The sequence below is a fragment of the Anthonomus grandis genome, chromosome 2, assembly GCF_022605725.1.
Source record: "Anthonomus grandis grandis chromosome 2, icAntGran1.3, whole genome shotgun sequence".
Classification (NCBI taxonomy): Eukaryota; Metazoa; Arthropoda; class Insecta; order Coleoptera; family Curculionidae; genus Anthonomus; species Anthonomus grandis.
The window spans coordinates 18,112,241-18,136,400 of NC_065547.1; the positions used below are offsets into that span (position 1 = coordinate 18,112,241).

The following is a 24,160-nucleotide window of genomic DNA, read 5'->3' on the forward strand; positions in this document are numbered from 1 at the left end:
GTAGGAGAACAAAATTTTTTGTATTTATTAAACTGCTAAATTTACAAGCATTTTTTTTCATCGGGCGAAACTAGCAAAAAAATGGTTCCCCCTTGAATCAAAAATTGACGGGTCCGAGGATTTTTTCGAGAATGTTCTGAGGGACCCAAAATAGGCTCTGTTTCGTTTTCAAATGGACACCCTGTATAAGAACTACATAAGTGCATAATACGCTGCCAAAGCACATAAGATGCCAATCAGTAAATATACAAATAAAAAACTTTCGAATTGATTATTAAGAAGGGTCTTTGCCATTTAAAAATGTTTTCCACGTGTTTAAGCATATTTAAAGTCTTATGTTCCCTTTTTTATATTATTCTTTTTGATTTAGGTAGGCGGCTTGAGCGAGCCACTTTGGGGAATTGAAGCAAGAAATGCAGCAATAGCAAATACCTACTTCACATGCGCAATTAACAGAGTAGGTACTGAGGTTTTTGAACACGAATTTACATCTGGGAATGGTAAACCTGCTCATAAAGAGTTTGGTTATTTTTATGGATCTAGTTACGTGGCAGCCCCTAATGGTTCTAGAACTCCAGTAAGTATGTGCTTATGCACTATAAGTATTGTAACGTAATTCAGGAAAACACTCCTTTCTGAAATACTTACTCTTAATACTTTGTTGCGTCACGAACACACATTTTATTGACAACGTCAAAAACATTAAGATGAGTCGCATTGACTGTCGCCTAACTGTTTCCAAGGTAAAAAAACTGCTTAAATTATTTCTTTTTGTTACTTTCTAGGTGAAGTTTATCCTGTGTTTGTTCGTAGATCATTTGCAAACGTTCTTGCAAATGTACTTCTCAATAGTTTCAGTCTTATAGTTTGGGGTCCAATGACGTGCATAGAAGAACGATATGGCAATAGAAATGGTTATACATACGTTGGTTTGCTTACCACAATTCTCAAATAGGTTTCTAATATGCGATTAAATATTCCAACGATTCCATCTGACTGAGGGTTTAGGAGGGTTCTGCGGGACTTACTGATTCCCAGCAACTGGCATACTTATTGGAATACTTGTGACCCAAAGTTCTTTTCTTGGTATGAATGTATCTCTTTGGGGATAGCAAATCGGCCATTTACAAAAGAGCACATCGATTTCCAGAAATGCTAGTAGGAACAGGTTCTTCTACGTGCATGGCAATTCGTTGAAAGGTTGCGCCGACAAGATACTGCATAATTTTTTCTCTGGTTCGGGTTTTTGGACCGTTGTTTGACGAACATTACACTGACATCAGCGTCTTCATGGCTGTTCCGCCAGTTAAACCTTTCTCTCACTTTTGCCAAAGTCTTATTAACTCAAGAAATCTATTTTTCGAATCCGTTTTCGAGGAAAGACTGTCAGATATGTCTTTTATTTTCCATCTAGGCTCTCCCACACTCTTTGTAACGATAAATCTTGTATAATCAACAAACTCCATTGACACCACTAAGCTTTTAGTTTATAAATAACTAGCTAAATGCCCGCGGCGTTGTTCGCGTGGATTTTGAAAATAAAATAATAGTATATTCTATAACAAGTGTATTGTTGCGAAATCAAGCCATTTCTTTACCAAAAACTATATCGAAATGTACCTATTTCGTAATAGTCGTAGAAAAAAGTTCTACTGAAGTAGTTTTTTATAAACAACATTTTTTGTTTTGCCTTCTTGTAATATGTAAAAATATTAATTTTCAACGCTTTAAGTTTAAAATAAAAGAATTTTCGTAGAAGTTTTAACCCCATTTCACCCCTTCAGGGTGGCGGAATATTCGAGAATCTGTTGTTTTCATTAAGATTAAATTAAATTGAAGTGTTTTGGAATTTTTTTCCGAAAAGCAATGAATGATAAAAAAAGATGTTAAAATCTTAAAGGGTGGTTTTAACCCTTTTAAAAAAGACAAAAAAATGGAAATTAGGTAAAAAAATTAAATAAAAATGACGTTTTACCGTTATTTAAAAAAGTACATAGCCTTGAAGCTATGATTCATAAGGGGTTGTTTTAAACCCTTCCCGATGGAATTTCCAAAAAATCCCTTCTTAGTGGACACCTATATATTTATAGGAATGTTGTCTCCAAATTTCATATTTCTAGGTTTTACCAGGTATCCACTCTTCAAAACGAGCTTTCAAATCATTGTGAACCTGACAAATTTCGAAAGTCGTAAATTCTTGGTATATATATATTGGTAATGTCATTTAGTCGCCGATAGTCCACACAAACTCTGGTAGATGCGTTCTTTTTCTTTACTAGTACAACTGGAGATGTCCAACTGGAGGATGTCCCTGCGAGAGGGTTCTATCCGTCATTGTGTCGCTTAATTATTCAAAGACTGAGGAACCTTCATCTCCTTTAGTCCTTTAGCTATCGGAATCCTTCGAGGTACTTGTTTTATTGCAGAATTATATCCAGTGTTAATTCGGTGCTGCATCAAACCAGTACTTCCCAGGTTAATATCATGCAAGGGAAACACAACTTCATCTTCTTCCGAAATACGTCGCAATTTACTATACTGGTCCATTGCAAAAGATATTTCAAACAGGTTTTGTAAACATATAGGGAATGTTTTAATTGAATGACGAATTTTATCAGCGTTTTTCATGACTGCCACTACTTCAGAGCATGTCAATGTTCAATGAAAATGTTCTCTCCTTGTTTCAGGTATTTATTTATCATATCCTTTTAAGTTTGAATCAAAACAGTGGATTTCTTCTGCGTAGATAACCTCTATGCTGAAAAAATTCCTTTAGTTTACAGCTTTCCATAGGGTGAATCGAAATATGTCAACCTCTAAATTTGCTGGTATAATAATATCCTTAGATGACTTAAGGACTCTGGTATATCTTTTATCCTCATGTAGGCGGTGTATAAATCCTTCAGTTCTCTTCCATATCCGGTTATATACATCTCTCCTTGTTTCAGGTATTTATTTATCATATCCTTTTAAGTTTGAATCAAAACAGTGGATTTCTTCTGCGTAGATAACCTCTATGCTGAAAAAATTCCTTTAGTTTACAGCTTTCCATAGGGTGAATCGAAATATGTCAACCTCTAAATTTGCTGGTATAATAATATCCTTAGATGACTTAAGGACTCTGGTATATCTTTTATCCTCATGTAGGCGGTGTATAAATCCTTCAGTTCTCTTCCATATCCGGTTATATACATCCATTTTAAACTGCTGGGCATTCATAACATTTAATCCAAATATGAAATCATCCAAGATTTCTGTCACTAGCTCTTCGAATGTTCTTAAGTGAATGGTAATCTTAGCTCTATGTAGTCCAAGAACCAACATCCTTTTAAACTTCGCTAACGCCAGAATTATATTTGGTAGTGGTGAAATCCTACAGTGAGCTACGATGTTCGGTCTCACGATGATATGACTTGATCCTGTATCTATATACCATATACCAAGCTCTCTTCAGGACATGATGGCAGCTGGTTTATTCTTATAAAAAAAATAATATAAATTAATATGGATTTCCTTCTATACCTGTATTTTCTCATCAGATTTTCCTTAAACTCCTTGTGTTCTACTGGCAATTTTGCACATTTATTTCTTCTTCTTATTCTCCTTAATCTATAGTATAGCATTAAAGACACAATAATATAGACAATATTAAAATTGTAGGACCCTACCGTTCAGCAATTTTTTTTGTGATATATCGCGTTTTATCATGAAAAAACTGCAGTACATTTTCTCTGATGTAAGATTCATTACTAAATTTTAAAACATTTAAACAAATCGTTTTAGGGTTTTACTAACAATTTTATATCATTGCGTGGTGCTTGGCAATTTTTGAACTTCATCTATAATTTACCATTCACGACTTTAGAATTAGTTTATACAACACCATAACTTTTAACTAACCTAAGCATATACAACATGATTACTTTTTTATCACTTTACTTACATAGTGATAACTAAGTTTTTATTACAGTTTTTAGAGTTTTACGGTTTTTTTAGCATACATTTTTAATATGTCGAAATATTTTAGTATAATTTGATAAAGATGCCAAAACCACAAATTAAAAATATAAAACAAGCATGGTTTAGGCTTATAAGGAAAAGTAATATCCGTAGAAAAAATCATAATTTTATAAGTTTTATTGTAAATATATTTAAATAAGCAAGAGTCTAAAATATACATATAAATAGATAGCATCTTTTGTTTTATAACGTTAACTAATTCTTGAGAGAAAAATTCATATTAAAACATAATCTGGACTAATTTGATAGTGTTAGTACCTTGATGGTCCATTGTAGGGTTTTGCAGATGCCCAAGTTATTTGGTTTGCCTTGTGTGTGCAAAACTGAATTCGCTTTATTTTTATTCTAGATAAGGTGTCATTAGTTTTAATTTTAATAAAATTAACTGTCAAACCTAAAAACTTACTTCTTAAGTTTTATTGCGGCTGAAATATCAATGATCTTAGTTAGTAGATGCTATGGATTGTCTATGTTTGTTATAAGATTCCAGGGTTGACAGATACATACAGAAAATCAACTGGCGGGGAAGCCATTTCGGCCGATTTAGGTTAATGGCTCATTTTCACCTGCGAATTGAAGATCTCGGACATTTTCGCTTTAAGAAGATTCTTAAAGGAAAACCTTATTGATTGTTTTGTCAGCTTAATTTATTTAAAAAAAAATTAAAAATCTCTAGACTACGGAGAAACATAAATTCCTGTACCTGATGACCCAGTAAGACTGTTGCGCGGTCATATCTCCGGAACCGTTCCTCGTATGTGTTAATGGAGTTAACTTAGAGAAGTAAAAAAAAAATAAGTAAATAGGTCATGAAGAATAGGTGAAAAGTAATTCTAAGTTCTAAAAATCTTAAATTTTAAAACTGCATGTATAGAAAAAAAAATCTTAAATTTTAAAACTGCTTTAAATACACGTATATTAGCCAAAAGAGAGCAATTAGAACGATATTAAAGGTTAATTTTAGGAAGTCCTGGGAAAAAATTTCAAGACTTGATATATCATAGTGTTTAAAAATCAAACTAAATGAACTTGGTAAACATATACCTACATCATTCACCAGCAGCTAAAGCGATTGTGATGGATGAAATTAGTAGCTGTGGTCCATATTCTGATGTATGGCAGTCTAATAGTTGCTATAAGCTACCTAGTCTATAAAAAAATTTATCGAAAATCTGTCTCTTCCCATAGGACTATTTCTGAAGTAAGCCATCCCACTGACACTACCAATTGATGCTATTGCATTGGTACTATTTTACTACCACATCAAGCCATGGACTGGAATCTATGAGGGGAGGGGTTATACACCACTTTACCCTCTTTATCATGCTTGAATAATATTTCACTGTTCGTGTTTTTTGAAAATTTTTATTGTTTTAAGTATGCTTTTCACAGCCAGTCAGTGTATATCCCTGTTTGTTATTAAATAATCGGATAATTGGGATTGAAATGAAACGATACACGGTTCAGATAAGATCATGACAACAACTACTTTATTTTAAATTAATACTTACAGTTTATGTTACAAGCGGTTAGGCAACACGACATATTGAACACGGCACTTTACTCAAACTACCAGTGGATAGCGTTAATAGATTTAGATATCTAATATTAATATTTGTATTCTAATCATTTGAGATGTACCTATTATTTATGCATTGTCGACTTTTATATTTGAAAGATTGTTAATTAAAAAAAAAAAAAACGAGTGAATGTTTCTTGCTGACATATGATTACGTATAAATATTTAGTTACTTCTTTATTGATTATTATTTTACGAAAACTGTATAGCTTGTTAATTAAATATTAAATCTTTATTTAATACTCAAAATTGCAAGATAAAACTACGCTTTGCAAGGATAGCAATTTTATAAATAATTATTTTTTATAACTATTATAGTTTTATTATATTTTAGGGTTTATCTCGAACGAAAAATGGGCTTCTTATAACTGAAATTGATTTAAACATGTGCAGACAAGTAAAGGACCACTGGGGCTTTCAGGTAAGGATGTTTTTTAATTAAGTTACTTTTGTAATAATATGATAGGAATCGTATTATATAGGCTGCATTTAGGTTTTAGGACATTTATAAAAAAATAATAGTAAAAATTATATAAACCTTATTGTTATGAAAATGTAAATAAGTTAATTATTCTCTTAGTTTTTGTACTATTTTACTCTTATTTTGTACTTACGTTGGTCAGAAAATTTTATTTAGATTTTGATCTGTTAAAAGCTGTTGGTATATATGGCTTTTAGTTCGTTTAGTTTAATATTTTCATCTATATAGGGGCCGTTTCACTTTGCATTTTTAGCAATTCATTTTGTTTGAGGACCCCAATTTAGGTTGTTTTATTGTAAATCCTGATAGTTTAAATTTTGTAAAATTTGTATACTTGCTTGCATTGACTGAGACTGCCAGTAGTTTCTTAAAATTATTGGTCTTTATTGGTAGACACAATGTAGAAAATTTCGTTCATATTATGGCCTTTAGGGGATCATTAAGGGACCGTGTTTTCATGGCATTTTAATCAGTTTTGTTGTTTACCTTAAAAATAATTAAACGGAAGTCCACGGTGATTAAGATTAAGGTGAAAGTTTTGAGGTTCTAAACAAAAAGTATGTTCCAGACATAAATGTGCATTCCTGGTGTAACTGTCTTCCAGAAGTATGTTCTCAAATTACGTTACAATATATTTACTACTATTAGTATCATGATTTGCCATAAATGCCCTCAAACCACTATTATAACTATTATATTCATTATAAATCACTCTCGCTTAACCTGCCTGTTAAAGGCCTGCACGAGTAGGTTTTTAGCGTTTCGGGTTTTCTGGAGCGCATTTTTTTAGAAAAAGCGTCCGACTCATTGAATGACTCGAAAACAGAACTTTAGAACAAAATTGCACCCACTCTTTACACAGATTCTCAATCTAAAGTTGCGGGAAATGTAGCAGAAGACGAACTGACCATATTTCACCTGAATAGGCAGAGTATTAAAAATAAATTATTAGAAGTGGAAGTTTTGCTACCACAACTATCTCATTTTTTGTATTACCAAACACTACTGACTGACTGATCCCAAGTATGATTGCTATTATAATATATTTTTTCACCAGCTTGATACAGCTTTTCCCAGTCGGACTTGTAGGCTTAAGGATACACTGGAAAACTGGGTAAATAGGGATATTAAAAATATTTATTTTACTTAAGGATCTTTACGTTTGGTGCAAGTATACCAACACTCAATAAGTCTGTTTACAATGCAAAGAAGAAAGAAAAGCCTATAAGAAATACCCATTTTATTATAAAAGAGCTTTAAACCAAAGTAAAATTTAAAAAAAAACTTTTTAGTAACATTAACTACAAAAAACCCCAAAATAATATGACAATTCCATTAAAAAAATTAATTTTACACCCAGTAGACACCATGAAATTTTTCGGCTTTTGATGAACCTGCCAAATAAGTATGCACGTGGTTCCTATGAATCCTATTAATTGTGAATCCACTTAAATCTGTAGGTGAGTTTATTTGTCGACCCTTAAACAATATTATAAATAAAATCTTTTCTACAGGTGTCTTTCCAAACAGGCTTAAAAAGCAAAAATTCTCCCTATCTACAAGGGTAATGTAAATAATTCAGAAAACTACAGAGCTATATCCCCGTTATCTTCTTTATGAAAAATCTTTGAGAGCTCTATATTAAAATTTTTGATTTTCTAAAGACACATCAGGTCTTGTCTGAACATCAGTATGGCTTTATTAAACAAATCAATACCAACCATAAAGTTGCAGGCGCATATTTTGATCTGTCAAAAGCTGCTGATATGATAACTGTTGCTCAGTAAGCGTAACTCGGCTTGAGGAGAGCATGCCTGTCTTGATAATTTTTTTTGTCATTGATAATGCACAAAAATTACACCTAATCAGGTGTCTGAGGCGTCAGAACCTATTAATTTTACTTGTACAATTTAACTTTCTTATTATTATATGTAGGTTTATAAATTTTGTCAATCTATATCTTTTTCTCATAAGCACGAAAATGGCGCACTGCATTCGACTGTGATTGTAATATCATTTTGTTGGCAAAGTTATTGTGATTACTATCAATATCAGACATAAATAAGGTAGTATTAAACGAAAATCACTTCAAGGAACAATGGAAAGCGGGAATACTAAAAAAATTTTATGCGCTCCGCAACGCACGAGAAAAGGAGGGTCAAAAAATCTCCAAAAAGTGCGTCACGTATTATTTGAATGCCTTCAAAGGCAGAAACAGATATCGACATTTACCACCTTAACTTCTTTTGCTTCCCCTCCTTACGAAGAATCTCGATAAACCTAAACCTTACTTTACAATTATTAAATTAATTATATAATTTTACACTTTTTATATTACTATGACCTTACCTAGATCTATTATCTGCAGCGACTACACTGGTATATGTAAAATTTTGTTAATTATATAATAATAACTTACCATATATAAATAATATCCGTCTCACAACATTTACGATTGCTTCCACTTTAAGTTAGATCTATTTTAAAATAAAATAAACAAGTTTAGATCTTTCTTCAAAGTTTTATTTTACTTTTTTTTTATTTTTATTTAACGTTTTGAATTAGTTAACACGTCTTTTATTCTAGATGACTCAAAGGTTGGAAATGTATGCTGAGCTACTACGAAAGACGATTGACCATGATTTTAAACCTCAGATCGTTAGAAAACACATATAAAATATAATTAAAATAAAAGTAGGATAACACAAAAAAAAATCAAATTATTAATAATGTTCCAGGCATGCATTATTATCTATGATTACATTTTGTTGGCGTGTTTATATTTCTATTTAATAGTTTCAACGCATAACTCATAAAAACTGAAATAAAAGAAATATTTAAATCAAACCGTATTTTATTTCACCTCACTTAAAACTCCATACTTTTTACTAATCTCTAATGCAGTTTTATACAATTGAGCATTTGCAATCCTTAATCGTTCATTTTCTTGTTTTAAGTTAGACGTATCCTTTTCAGAACAGGTATCATCATCAAGTATATCGATATTATCTTTTTGAAGTAATGATACCAAGAAATCATTTAGCTCAGACACAATACTTCGTTCTAAGAAACCTAACTTTAGATTTGGCTTCAAATTCTGATCAGTAAAATGAGAAAAGTTCGGTACAAAATAAATATTAGTTAACGGCGCCTTGTGATCAAATTTATGCAGAATTTGGCGACTTAAGACATCCCACGTATAGACAAACATATCGTCAGCACCCGAAGCGAGTATACTGCCACTAAAATTTAACGCAATTTGTACAATTTTGCCTGTATGTCCTTTAAAATGATTACAAGTTTCTTCTTCAACATGATAGTTTAACGTTCTTTGATATTTTCTTAAATCTAACTGCTTAACTAGGCCTGTTCCTGTGCCAACAAAAAGTTTCCAATAAGAAAGGTCAAAAAGAAGAGTAGTAATAGTTTCATCAAATACAATAGTGATGAGAAGATCTCCAGTCGAAAGAGTATAGATTTTAGTAGTATTATCAGTTGAGCAGGTTGCTATCCTGGAGTTTTTACCAAATGAGCCTAAAATAAAAAGAGCATTTTTTACTTAATTTGTAATATACTTAGACTATTGTTGACGAGTTGGGTTTGCTTCAAAAAATTTAAGCCGTATTCAGATTTAATTATGCAATAACAATTTATAAAAAAAAGAAACGATTTATTTTGTATTAAATATTCTTTCGATTTACACCATTTAATTTACATACGTACATTTATAGATAGGTTATAGTAGAAACCGAAACAGGCAGAAAACAAGCGATTATATCTCAACACTTACATGATTCGTATTCGGTTATTCAAACGCTATAACAAGAATTGTGTCAATTGAGAAATCAATGTCAAGATATGTCTTGTAGCTACTAGCGAGTGGCTTCAAAATTGTAGTAACTAATATTGACTTGTAAAATGGCAAAATAGGACAGCATAAACAGAATATAATCAATCTATTCCTGGTATATACTAGTAACGTTTATATTTATATTTTAAACATTAGTTTTATAATACTACTACTCAATAATTTAAGTTGATTTTTAATATTATAAATATTGATCTATGGTCTATTAGAAAGGACGGGAAGACGTTTCTCCACAAATGACAAAGCCAATCTTCTGTGAAAAGTAATAATAAGTAATGCAATTTGTTGTTTACATGTAAACATCGCAGCTACGTGAGACTCTGCTGATAATGTGGGAACAAACCGAAATGCATTACTCTTGACAAAAGATTGGCATTTTCATCTGTGGAGAAAAGTCTTCCCGCTCTTCGCTATATTGTAGCAACTCCACTTCAAAAATAGACTCCTACTTACAAATATTTATCTATTATAATTTTTAAAATAACTTACTTTTGATTTTCATAGATATGAGTTCCTGAAACATATTCAATAAACTAAACAGTGAGCTTTATGAATAAAAATTAAGCAATTACTAAAATCAATTGCGTATTAGCAAAAGCAAAAGCTTAAAAATCCACCGCTTTAAGAAGAAGTAATTGTTTTTAGATGCTATGTATAAAAACCTTAAGCATTGCTAGCCTTCTGGAATTTATAATCAATTGCTTTATTTGTCAAAACGCTAAATGCTTATGGACCCTGACTATACGTAATTTTTGCTTATTATGTATAATTTAATGCCTTATTGTTTTCTATATATATATTTCTTTATAGATTATAAATAAGAGTAAAAGCCTTATTGTAAAAAGAAAGATTTAGATTTTAGCTTTAGTTAAGTTAACATAAGATTTGTTTGTAACGTTCTTGAATAAAATTTTTAAAAAGCTTTTCTCGAGGTTCCGTATCATAACCGGCGCAGTCGTCCTGAGTTTAGTTGAACGATATCCGACAAACATCGCGGAATCGGTCCATTTCAACGGTTTATCGACTAGTGAACCGCATTTTTAAATACGAATCTACGAGAGGCAACACCCAGGAGGAAGCCAAACTTCGACCAAATTTATTGGGAAACCCAGGAACGTAGAAAGATAAACCGTATCGAATTCAGAACCTCATTCTTCATCTAGTTTAACAGTTCATAATTTATTATCAATATTTATATAATATTTTATCTGAAACCGCTAATACGAATACAACATTTAATTTACCTCCATTAACAGAGAAACCCTCTGAAAACTTAGTAGTATCAGGTTCAAGATTAATGACTTATATCAACCTTTTAAGAAATCAAGCGGATAACATCCCTCATTTTGATGGAAATTCCAAACTTCTACAAAGATTCATACCATCATGTGAAAACGAAAGAAATATTAAAACAGCTCATTATGATGATTTTGTGCTAAAAACATTTTTAGGGAGACTTAAATACCACATGCAGTTAATATACCGCATGAGTTACAAATCCAATCAATTTAGAGCAAGCGTTATCGTTTGCTGCAGAAGAAGAAAATTTTATAACTTTTAGCAGAAATCAACATATGAACACCGTTTCTAATCTACCACCTACTAAACAAACCAACCACAAAATACAACACAGACAAATAACACTCAGCAAAAAGACCCGCCTTATCGACCAGCCCCAGGTTTTAATAATCCATTTTTGCAGCTACCAATAAATACTCAATTTTCCCCATCGAATAACAGTTACCGCCATACACCCCCACCTAATATGTTTTTGTATCAACTCCTCAACAGAGTTCACAAACAACATTTTCACCCCAAGACCTCCCCAACCACAAAATTTTCCACCCCAACTTGTTGGACAAAAATCATTTGTTCCAAACCCAAGCTTAAGATTTCCAATGAACCCTAATAATAATAATAGACCTAACCCTGATCAAACTTCTTCTATTCGAAGTGGCAGCGTTCGCAGTAATTTAGATAGGCCCACGCCAATGGACACAAGTTCTGACACAGCTATTATTCACAAGGCCCCATAGACTAAATTACCAAGAATTTACTGAACATAATAATTATCAAAGCAAAATAAACGATTATTTAAATTTCACAGAAAATCCATACGAACACAATACTTACTATGACGACTATCAAGATTATGTAAGTAACGTATATCCTTACTATAGCGGGATGCATACTCTGCAAAGGCAACAAACTCTTATCAATGCAACTCTCAAGTACCCGATTGTTATAATTCGCACGACGACACGAAACCGGATGAACATTTTCAGCCTACACAGCCGACACAGAACCCGACATAACCATTTCTCTGAATAATATTAAGTCAGAACTCCCATACGTTTTTCCTGAAATTTTTGCGTATTTTTTAATTGATACAGGCCGTTCTAAAAGTATAATGAAACCTGCTCTAGCATATAAATTTTACAGGCAGTTTATTAATAAGGAAACTTTTAACGTCCAAACAGCATGCAATGACATTTCATGATGAAGTTGCAAATATACCAATTTTTAATATGTTTAACACTAATGGCTATCACAAATTTTATCTTTTTGATTTTTCAAAAAAATATGATGGTTTAATTGGTGCAGATTTATTGAGCCAATTCAATACCAGCATTAATATTAACACTAGAAATATAAAAGCACCTTTTGCAGAAATTCCAATAATCTATGAAAAGCAAGAAACTTTAATTTTAAATGATCCTGATGACTTTCAACAATCTTTTAATTATTCGATTACTATTTCTCCTAGATCGCAACAGATAGTTAAAGTACCAGTAACAATTAAAACTGGAACTGGATTTTTAGAATACCATAAATTTGAAAATAATTTGGAAATACCGAATTGTTTAGTAAATAAATTTTATTATATAGATTAGTAAATAATCTCTGAATATTTTGCCACTACTACAATGACCAACCCACAAGAAATTCCAATAACACTTAACTTTACAGAACCCTTAGAAGTAGAATCAATTAATCCTTCTGAAATAAATGTTGTAGAAAAAAATGGACGCTAAAACGACGAATCTCCTTCGTTTGACCAAAATAACTTTCTTAAAGAAAACCTCAAAAATATCCGTTTAGAACATTGTAATCTAGAAGAAAAACACTTGATTAAAAATCTATGTTTTGAATATATATCTTATATATAATATATCTTCTATTGTGAAAAAATTCCTCTAACTTTTACAAACCAAATTAAACACCAAATAAAATTAGACAATCATGCACCAATTTTTACCAAGAGTTATCGCTATATGTGAACGAGGCATTTTTTCAAAATGACATAGGAATAAATTTGTAATGGCCATTGTCTACTGAGAAAGCCGTTTTGAAAATATCATTTGGATCTATCTCGATCTGATGGGAACCAGATTAAGGTTAAGGGTGGAGAAATATTGGCTTCTTCCTAATTGATCCAATGCTCTATTGATCAGATATGTTCAATAGAGGGTATTCGTCGTATGCTAATTTTAATTTCCTGAAATTGATGACACGCCATTTTTGTTTTCTTGACACATCCAAATTCTTAGGTACAACCCAAACAGGTGAAGACCAGTGTGCAGTAGAACGTCGCTATGATGCTCTAACATGTTTCGTACCTGTGTTTTCACTTAGTCTTTATGGATACCTATAGGATTTGGTAAAAATCGGTCTTGGTTTGGTGTCGATTATATTTTTAACTTCGTTGGAAAATTTTAAGGTAGAAAATATCTTCAAATTTCAAGCAGATTTCTATTATCGCTTCTTCCTTCGGGTTAAAATGTTCAGTTCTTAATTGGTCTTTTAAAATGTGCCATCTGTTTATTGGTTCTGTTATAACTCTGTCTTGCGAATTAGGGCTCATGGTCCGATTTGACGAAAGTTTCTACGGTTACATCGGAGAAATTATCGGCGTATATTAGCGAATGAGGAAGTCTAACCTTTTCTTTTTCTTATCCTAACAAAACAGCATCAACATTTAAAAGTCAATTAAAATCGTATTTGAAGAAGATTTAGTTTCGGATGGAAAAGTATTGAAAGGGTATCGTCTTCAAAGTTCTAAGAAATGGTTTTGTATTTAAATCAATCGTGTATTCATAATGTTATAGAAAATCAAGACCTTAAATTCCATCGAATTTTATATCTAGGTTAAAAATGAAAAGTTTATTTGGGTCTTTTGTATTAAAAGGAACTAGGGTAGATAACCAACCCAACCCAACCAATAATTTGCAATTTTTGGTTGGTAATGCCATGAATGGTAATATTTTCTTTGAAAATGGATATGCCAGGTCCCGTGTTTATTAAATGTTTAAAGGTATTAGAAGCATCTTTAATGTAATACAAATTGTTTGCATCGAAGGTAAGAAGTGAATTTAGAGACATTTTTTGTTCGGGAAGTTCAGGTATGGGATCGGGGATTAAAATCAAAATTTAAATGAAGATAGATTAGTTATGCAACTTTGAACTAATCTTATAGAACTAATTTAAAATTATTAGGTATGCTGAATTAATACAAAATAGTGCAGCAGTTCCTATGGACAATATATCATATACATATATCAGGCGTAGGCAATGGTAGATTTCATCCTATTTACCAAAGTTCTGCAGTAGATGAGCCCAGTTTTTCTGACATAAGTTAAATATTAAATGTTTAGAATTAAAAGAATAATCTAGTAATAATACATATTTATCATGTAAATATATTTTTACGACGTCACTGGTAAAGATCACTCACTTGTGTCGACAGACACAATAAATAGGGTACGGTAAATACGATCGAGCGACGGTGCGATGTTGTCATTTTCTCTAATATACGTTATCTACATTCATTTAACATTGAATGTTGACTTCTTTATAGAGTATCTTATAATATTTTATGAAAAAAATGCTTCTAAATATTTTATTAAAGTGGAATAGTATTGTTTTGCGCTGTCAAAATAAGTATAATTAGAATTATATTATAATTTAAATTATAATATAAAGTCTGTTTTTTGGCGTTTCTACATAAGCATTTGGCATCCTTGCATCAGAGATGTTGCAAGTAAACAAACCGCCCATAGTTCCACGGCAATGCTAATTCTAGCCTTTCAATATTCTAAGGAGCACATTGAAAGGCTACTATTGAACAAATTCACCTCTTTGTACAAAATACGAAGCATCATGGCACATATTTTGTGTTTCCAATGGGGCGGACAGTCACAGAGAAAGAAATTTTCATTCGTTTTGCAGAAGTACAAAATTCACTTTTGGTTTTAGTAAAATGTGTTCATCATATTTTCCTTATAAGACAGGTATTGCCCAAATCTTCTCAAAAACTAGCTCTCTTCATCGCGGACGATGGTTGCCTCAAGATGGGTGGTAGGATCAGAAACTTGAATTTGTCCTACAACGAAAAATATTCTTTACTTTTGAGTAAATAAATCTCATAGACTTGCTGAACTGATAATTGGGCAATTTCACAGAGAGAATTTTCATCCTGGATTCAGGACCCTGCAGTATTTGCTACTTTAGAAATTTGGGATTCTATTGCCTCCCGTTGCTATATCCAGATCTATCACACGCTGTATAAAGTACTTTCGTTCTTGAGCTTACAACCAAGAAGTCAGATTTACCTACACTTCATTATCATAGGTCAAACTGTTCTCAACTGTTTGTCTTCATTTTATTGGACCCGTAATGATTACCATAAGTAGCATGTATATTATCTTATATTTTTATAGGTAGTGCTATGGTTGGAACCTTTGGTGTGACATTCAAATTAAAACTGTTTGAAACCAGTTGTACTCTTCTCCCGAAGATCCTAACATCATTGGTGAAACACGTGTCGACAGTAAAATACAGAGTTTTGGTGAGTGGTAAAATTGTTTTGTAATTTGATATCTTTCCGGTTAAATATTCTAATTTATGAATATAATAAAATCTATTTACCAAATCTCCTTAAATGTAGTCTTTATTAGTTCGTGCGATTGTGCAAATATCATAGATTTAAAGGATCAAAAAGATTTACTGACACTATTTATAAAAAATAAATTTAAGTAATCCACAATCGTATTCAGAAATAAAGCAACTTCTTAATCTTGGAAATTCTTGAGATTTGCCGTCTCTTATAAAATACCTACAACGACTTAGGCATCTTCTAAATGAATATTATCTTACTTTTTTTAATCGATTGGAAATTCTAAACTCCTATACAAAAATCTTTTACTAAATACTTCTTACTGATTTCGAACTCCGACCAGGCCAAATCATTCGCGCTGGAAATCCAAGAGATCTTTTAGATGTTCCAAAACCTCAGCAATAACCTATTACAAGATCTTAACTTAAAGCACTGAAATTAAATTGTTGCCGTATAGGATACTATGCCAATGACTGTCGCTTTTCACAAACACAGCGATCTAGTTACTTTTATAACCATAATAATATTCATAACCAGAATATGCGACATAGACCAAATATACATCAGCCACAAGCTCAACACTTTCCCCCAACGTAGACTCATTACAATTGACCCCCAACCTAGCTCAACTTACTATCTCTTCCATTCCTCTTAGCTTAGAAGAATGCTACTAGAAGAGAAGCAGGATTATCATTCTTATAATAACCAATACGAAGAAGATAGATACAAGGTCAAGACATCGTAATCCCTGAAAGCGACTACCAATATTTTTTGGCACTACCAGACCAAAACTACCCTTCGGAAGACAATCTGTTAAATGTCCAGAATACTACTCAAACGCTAAACGGAGACGATTTAAATTCAAACCTGAATTTCCCCGAACAAAACTTTCTCTAAATCCACTTCTTACTATCAATGCAAAAAATTACATTAAAGATGGTTCCAATACCTTTAAACTTTTAATAGACATAGAAGCAGGAATATTAATTTTCAAGAAAAATATTGCAAAATAATTTTCCGATAGATCTAAAGAAAATATTACCATTCAAGGCTGAACCAACCAAAAATTTCAAATTATTAGTTCTACCCAAGTTTCTTCTAATGCAAAAGACTCACATACAATTCAATGGAATTTTAGGTCTTGATTTTCTAGAACATAATCAATGCACAATTGATATAAATAGAAAACAACTTCTTTCAATTTTTTTAAAACAATTCCTTTGCATAAAGAAGCTTCCAATATCTTTCCATGCGAAACTAAGCCTTGTTTAAATACCATTTCAGTGAACGCGGGCACCGAACAAATTTTAAAATTAAAATGTTAACTTTTAAATACCAATGCTGTCTAGTTAGAAATACAAAAAGAAAAGTTTACTCGTACCCTAATACATGTCGATGAAGAAGGTGAATTTTTAGCAACAATTATTAATGTAAATGCAATCCCTAAGAAATAGATTTCAATGATCTAACCGTAGAAATTTTAGAGTCGTCGAATCCAATCATAAGCCTTAATGCACAGTTATACCCGAATCAATAGACAAAAGTCATGTTACAGAGATGAGTAGAACAGAACAAAACGATTTTTACCAAATTCTATATATACCCACAAATCCACAAAAAAGTGAAAACAAAGATAAGAAAAAATATTGGACTACGGCATCATACGACATTGTACATCACCCTGGTCTTCACCTGTTTGGGTTGGACCTATAAGAAATTGAAATAGCGTGTCGTCATTTACATTTTGATAAAATGTAGACGCAAGAGGCTACGAGAAGAATGATGATTGAAGTAATAGTAAGCCAGGGGATACGTGAATTTATTGAAGGTTGTTGTATGAATTTGTTCCAAATGTTCCGAATATTTCTTTGTGTAATATTACTTGATCCATATATCGATCTTACTTAGTTTTAAGGGTTGAAGATCAGGGATATTAGTCGTTAGTTGGTAAGTGCGCGCAACTTTTGTAGGGAATAAGTACAGGCTGGTTTTTGCAGCTGGTATTTTGATGGGGTTCAACATTATATTTTGCGTGAAATCCATTGAAGGCTGTACAAGAAGGTTGAAGTTGCAGGATACTATTTACATTAATTGATAGTGAAATCAACATAAGTTTTGATGTATTTTTGGATGTTATAACTTTTAGCTAGGAGAACATTAACTTGGAAGGTTTGTGGTAGAAGTTGGCGATCTGCTTCCAAAGTTGCTTTTCACAAATTGTATCTCTATTGATTGGATGAGGTGACGTGTCCAGGCAGAGTCTCTGGCTTCATCCTAAACTTTCTGATGTATGTATCGGATCAACATGACAGAAGGTATAAGTTTGTATTGTGCAGAATCTTAATTCATGCAAAGGTAATGGCATTTAGAGCATTATTTTGTCTTCAATATTTTCGCAGCTTAATAAGCCGTAGTATCAGTAAGATTCACGATATAATCTTTAATATTTAATTTCTTCGTCGCTTCGCAACTTTTTATTGTTGAATACAAGTTCTTAACTAGAGAATATTTGAATAATACCGATCTTTGATTTTTCATCAGGGATTTGCATTTCGTCACGCGCAATATTTTCGATAAAACTATTGACAGAACTTCAGAAAGATCCAGCTAAACATCAGAAAGCCTGAAAGCAGATCAACATCAGAAGCAACCAGCAATGGATTTCCAGATAATTTAAAAAATAGTAATTCTAGTCATTATTGTTTTATGTTTCCTTGTTTATGGTGAAAGATTCCTTTGGTGTGGTTCAAAGGGGTAAGGTATGTTTTGGATAAGGACATTGCAAATAGGCCGCAGAATGTGAAAAGAAGAAAGTTCATTTAGAGTAGGATTTAACCTGTCAATATGGATTTTTCGAAATTGGTTTGTGTCGAGGTTTAATAGTTTTGTAGGATGTTGTTTTGATACATGTCCATCGTGTCTCGCCTTTGCTATTTTTCTTTTTTGTATCAGTTCTTTAGCATACTTGTTTATAGTAAAACTGCATTCGATTATTAAGATCTCTAACGTATTTAGATATTAGTTCCTTTTGATTGTATACAATTTTAGAAGACCGACTTGAAGTATGTCCGAAAATGAGCTAATTTGGAGTAAATCCGTGCGTTTTAATACGAGAATTGTTGTAACAGATTACCGCATAGGGTAGTGCTTCAACAAAATGTTCACCATTGCCATCGGCGTAGTTAGCGCGAATCATATCAGAAAGGGTTGCATGAAATCGTTCAATAGATCCGATTGATTGAAGGTGACGAATACTAGAGGATGTTAATTTAATGTTAAATAGCGATAAAGATTTTTAAACAACGTTTAGTTAAATTCAGAACCTTAATGCAATGTGTTCTCAAAGGTGCACCATAGTGTTGAAAGAATACTAACGGTCTATTCCCTATTGGTTCTATTTCGATCTGATGGAAACCAGAAGCAATGTCGAGGGTGGAGAAATATTGGCATTTTCCTAATGAATCCAATAGGTCAGATATGTACGGTAGAGGGTATTTGTCATCTATGATGCATTTATTTGCTGTAATCCATAACCACATGCCATTTTTGTTTTCCTAACGAATTCAATTTCTTAGGTCCAATTCACCCAAACAGGTGAAGACCAGGGTGATGTAGAATGTGACCATGCATGGTCATAACGATGCAATGGTCTAACATTTTTTCCTATCTGTTTTTTCACTTCTTCTTTGTGGATTTGTAGGTATCTATAGAATTTCGTAAAAATCGATCTGGTGTTTTTGGTGTCGATTATGAGTTTAACTTCGTTGGTAAATGTTATGTGTCTCCTTCGACGTAGAAAATATCTTCGAGTTCAAAGCAGATTTCTATTATGGCTTCTTGTTTTTCTTATTCCGTTCTACTCATCTTTTATACCATGCCTTTTGTCTATTGATTCGGGTATAACTTAGTATTGTGCATTAAGGCTTATATTTGGATTCGACGACTCTAAAATATCTACGGTTCGATCATTGACATCTTTTTCCTAGGAAATGCTTTTGCATTAATCATCGACATGTATTAGGGCATGAGAAAGCTTAACCTTTTCTTTTTCTATTCTTAACTAGACCGTATTGGTATTTAAAAGTTAACATTTCAATTTCAAAAATTGTTCAGTGCGTGCGTCAATTAGAATGGTATTTGAAGAAGGCTTAGTATAGATAGGCTTAGAATAGATTAATTAAAGCTATTTGGAATTCGGAATTGGCAGCTTTTATCACCGCCTTGCGTTTGCAAGTCGAAGGAGATGGTCATTTTAAACACCTAAATCATCGACACTTAAGAAACAATACCTCCTATCTTTATTTTTGCTGAGTTTAAGTTTTTTGTTTTAAAGCTATCTACAGTTCAACTGTTCTGAATAGCTCTCCTATATTAATAAAAGCTTTTAAAATCCTTAAATTTAAAAATACTTCCTATAACGCGGAACAACAAAATTACTCGTATCTCCATGACATTCAGAAATTGTGGAGATACGTGCTATTTTGGCGCAAATATGTTGCACATGAACGGGACATAAAAGTTACTTCCAGTGGCCAATCTGAATCCAAAAGACATAGACTTAACACGTTTGCATTGTTTGTTTTTAAGTATCAATAACAGTGCCAAAAATTGATCAAGAAAGCGATGATTTAATATTTGATGATGACGAAATCATGGAGGCTTGTAGGACAAATGAATATAGACTTATTTTACAAGGTAATATTTTACATTATTATATATTAAGACCATGTCGGACAGGCATAAGCCTGTTCGCAGATGGCCTATTTAGGTGTATTCCTGTTTAATGGTTCCACAACATTTGCCACAATCCACATAGTAAAGATTTTAAAAATATTTACCTATTTAAATTTTATTAAGACGTTATCTCTCAACTCATTAACTGCCTGAAGTACCTACCTAAATTATGTGCTAAAAATCCTTAAACTATGTATAAGAAAATAATGTTTTACCTATATGCAAATCTACAATAGATCCACTATGATCATGTTTCATGTATACTGGTTCAACTTGACCTACAGTTCTTTGGCTGAGTAAGCTATGATGAAGGACTACCAAATCAGCTAGAAAATAGACAACCTAAAAAAAATATATATAAATAATTGTTAGAAACCGAAATACCTGAACTACGTGCAATAAGTCCCGAAGCTCCGTAATAATTCGCCAGTTTATTAAAAAGTGTCCCAAATTAAGTTCAAAAGATATCTAATCTTTTATATCTATTTAACACAAATATTTGTACACGTTCAGGAGACACATTAGCACAAAAAAGACACAGGTTAGGTTTTTTTTTTTAATAGAACGATATAATTTTCAAACTAGTTACTGGTGGCACTTTTTGAAAAAAAAGTAATGCTTCTTATAATCATAAGGGATTGGAGATTGCGAGCGGTCTTACCAAAAAACCCGATATCTTTCTAATATTACCATTCCAGATCATATACGAATCTCAAAACAAGAAATTGCAAAAAAAATCAACCCATTGAAAAGTCAAAGACAGTACACACTCTCTTACTTTGTAATGCTGTTAAAAGGCTTATAAAAATTGTGTTGCGTGAAATGACTTGGGAATTATGCTTAGTTTATCTGGATGACGTCATTGTACTGGGAAAATATTAGAAAATCGTTGAAAGAACGTTTAAGAGAAACGGAGGCACAAAATTGTATTTAGTTGTTCAGCAGACTATTTCAAGGGCTTAAAACAGCAAGTGCACATCTCTGCAATTTTAACGCATGCAATTCCTGAAAAAAACGTTTAATTTAGATACAGATGCCAGGAATGTTGGAATTGGAGCCATCTTTTCACTAAAACATGAAGATGGTAAAACACTAGAAAATCCAGAAAGAAACTATTATATGACCAGACGAAAACTATAGGCAGCAGTAAAAGCTACATATTTCCACAAATATTTGTATTGTGTAGTATAAATTCATTCTTAGAAAGTGAATATGCTTCTCTATTTAAAAATGGAGATAAAAAACAGATTCTTAATCTGTCTCAAGTTGAAAAACATAAGGACAAATAGCAAGATGGCGTCAATGGCTACAAGAGTATCACTTAACAATAAACACAGAAAAGGCAAATATCACCAAAATACCAATTCTTTATTCAGGAGATCTTACAAACATGTCAACATTATCTTAAAAAGGAACAACAGCCAGATATATGTACTTATTATCCTATTGGCATTGGAGACGAATTGATAAAACCACCTGCATATATATATATATATATATATATATATATATATATATATATAGGGTGTCCCGGAAAATGTAGGAAATCTCTCTGTAGAGAATAAAAAATAATAATATGTCTCCCTATAAAAAAATTTCCTATAGGCCTTCCCTACGAAGATACAGCCCCTTAAAGACGCCGCTGGAAATCGGTTTATCTTGAATAACTTTTAAAGTACTTGGTACAAATTTTACGTGATCAATACTCCTAAAGACCTCTTAAAACAGAGTCCTTAAAACAGATTTACCTTGTTTACTAGGAACGGACTAGGTTGTACATTAAAATGCTTGAATTTTTAACACCCTGTATGATAAAGACTCTGAAATAATAAATATGAAAATACCAATAGGCCATTAATAGTCAGAAAAAACAGCGGCATGAGAATTTTCGTCAGCATATATATCCGAGTTATGTAAATTCACGATATCATTTTTGGTAAACTCTGCTTCATCGGTAAAAAGAATAATGCTAAGTTTGGATTAGTTCTCTGCTCATATAATAGCCATTTCGCGAATTGTATTCTACAAGGAAAATCTTTGTGCACTTTTTGTAGATGATATGGGTATAACAGGTGTTCTTAAAGTACTTTATACAGGGTGTTCCATTGATCATGTTACAAACTTCTAGGGCAGATAGAAAACGTCAAAAGAAAAACAAAAGTTCATATAAACATGGGTCCGGAAAAGCTTCCTCAGGGAGCTAGAGCTCTTTGAAAATAACCTTTAAAAACTAGTTTTTTTTTTAATAGCTCCGGAACTACTTTAGCTAAAGCAACCAATTTTGGGAGGTAAATTATTGTTAGTACGTTTATTCCTTTGAACCTACTAAATAAAAAAAAAATTACCAGGGGCTTCAGAATCAGGGGAGTATTTGGTAAATTTAAGCCCATTTCTTTAAGACTTTAATTTCTGCCCCTTCGGGCATTAGATTATGATGTTCCTATGCTTTTTACATAAAAAAGGTGCTCTTAGTAAAAGTCGGTAAATATCACCGTTTTTGTGGAAATTGACTAAAACTAAACTAAGATACAGCACCTGAATTAATTATTTTAATAATAATAATAATGCTAATTCATTCCCACTGTCAGTATTTTTTAAATTTGTCACTGTCAGTATTTTTTACATGATATTAATTCCCTTTTTATTACGGTTAAGTAATGGAAGGTTACACTTTTGTTGAATACGCCGATATGCTTTTAATTTATGGGGAAGTTCGATATAATGGTAGAGCTGCTTCTCGACTATATGAAGAGCGGTTTCCCAAAAGGCGAATCTCAGCTCACACACTTTTTGAAAAAGTCAATCAACGGCTCAGGGAGACTGGCTCCGTTAAAATAAAATGCCAAGATAATGGTATAAGTTAATAATAAAGGAACATCCGAATCCCGGATTTTGAGGAAGAAGTGCTTCAGCGATTTGAAGATAACCCATCAGTAAGTACTCGAGCAGTAGCTGATGCGATGCATGTAAATCATAATAGCATAAAAATGTTAGTGTATGGAACGTTGTTAATGAACAGCTTCTTCGGACCTACCACCTGCAAAAGGTGCAATCATTAGGATCCAATGATTTTATGCCCCGCGTGAATTTTTGCCAGTGGTTTCTTGACCGGTGTACAGAAGTACCTCAATTTCCAAAATATGTCCTTTTTACTGACGAGGCTTTATTTACAAAAGAAGGCATTTTTAATTATAAGAATAATCATGTGTGGAGTGAGGAAAACTCTTATGGTATTCATTTTAGGAGCTATCAACATAAGTTTTCGGTCAATATGTGGGCCGGCATTGTTGAAGAAAGCTTAATTGGTCCAATTATGTTGCCTCCTCGTTTAACGGGAAATTTTTATTAAAATTTTTATTTAAATAATTATTTATGAAAAATTTAAATTTATGAAATATTTATTTAAATTTTTTAAGAAATGTACTGCCAGAATTATTAGATGATCTGCCCCTAAATATACGACAGAACTTATGGCTACAACACGATGTAGCGCCAGCTCATTTTTCACTTATTGTCCGCGAGTTTATAAATGAAAAGTTTGGAAGGCGCTAGATTGGCCGCGGAGGCCCTGTCACCTGGCCA

General features: G+C 32.3%; 2 protein-coding genes across 4 annotated transcripts in view; one reads left to right on the top strand and one right to left on the bottom strand.

Moving 5' to 3' along the window:
* Window positions 1-8,927, top strand: part of LOC126750594 (beta-ureidopropionase) — a 155,922-nt gene extending 146,995 nt beyond the window's left edge. For both annotated transcript variants that reach the window (XM_050460243.1, XM_050460244.1), the window contains exons 8-10: window positions 371-577; window positions 5,934-6,020; window positions 8,667-8,927. In XM_050460243.1, the coding sequence (XP_050316200.1) occupies window positions 371-577; window positions 5,934-6,020; window positions 8,667-8,756 (384 nt within the window). In that variant the 3' untranslated portion in view covers window positions 8,757-8,927. The remainder of the gene's footprint in view (window positions 1-370; window positions 578-5,933; window positions 6,021-8,666) is intronic.
* The window catches only part of LOC126750593 (WD repeat-containing protein 18), a 119,210-nt gene continuing 103,966 nt past the window's right edge, over window positions 8,917-24,160 (bottom strand). For both annotated transcript variants that reach the window (XM_050460240.1, XM_050460242.1), the window contains 2 exons: window positions 20,794-20,920; window positions 8,917-9,614 (listed from right to left, as the gene is read on the bottom strand). In XM_050460240.1, coding sequence (XP_050316197.1) covers window positions 8,935-9,614; window positions 20,794-20,920 — 807 coding nt within the window. In that variant the 3' untranslated portion in view covers window positions 8,917-8,934. The remainder of the gene's footprint in view (window positions 9,615-20,793; window positions 20,921-24,160) is intronic.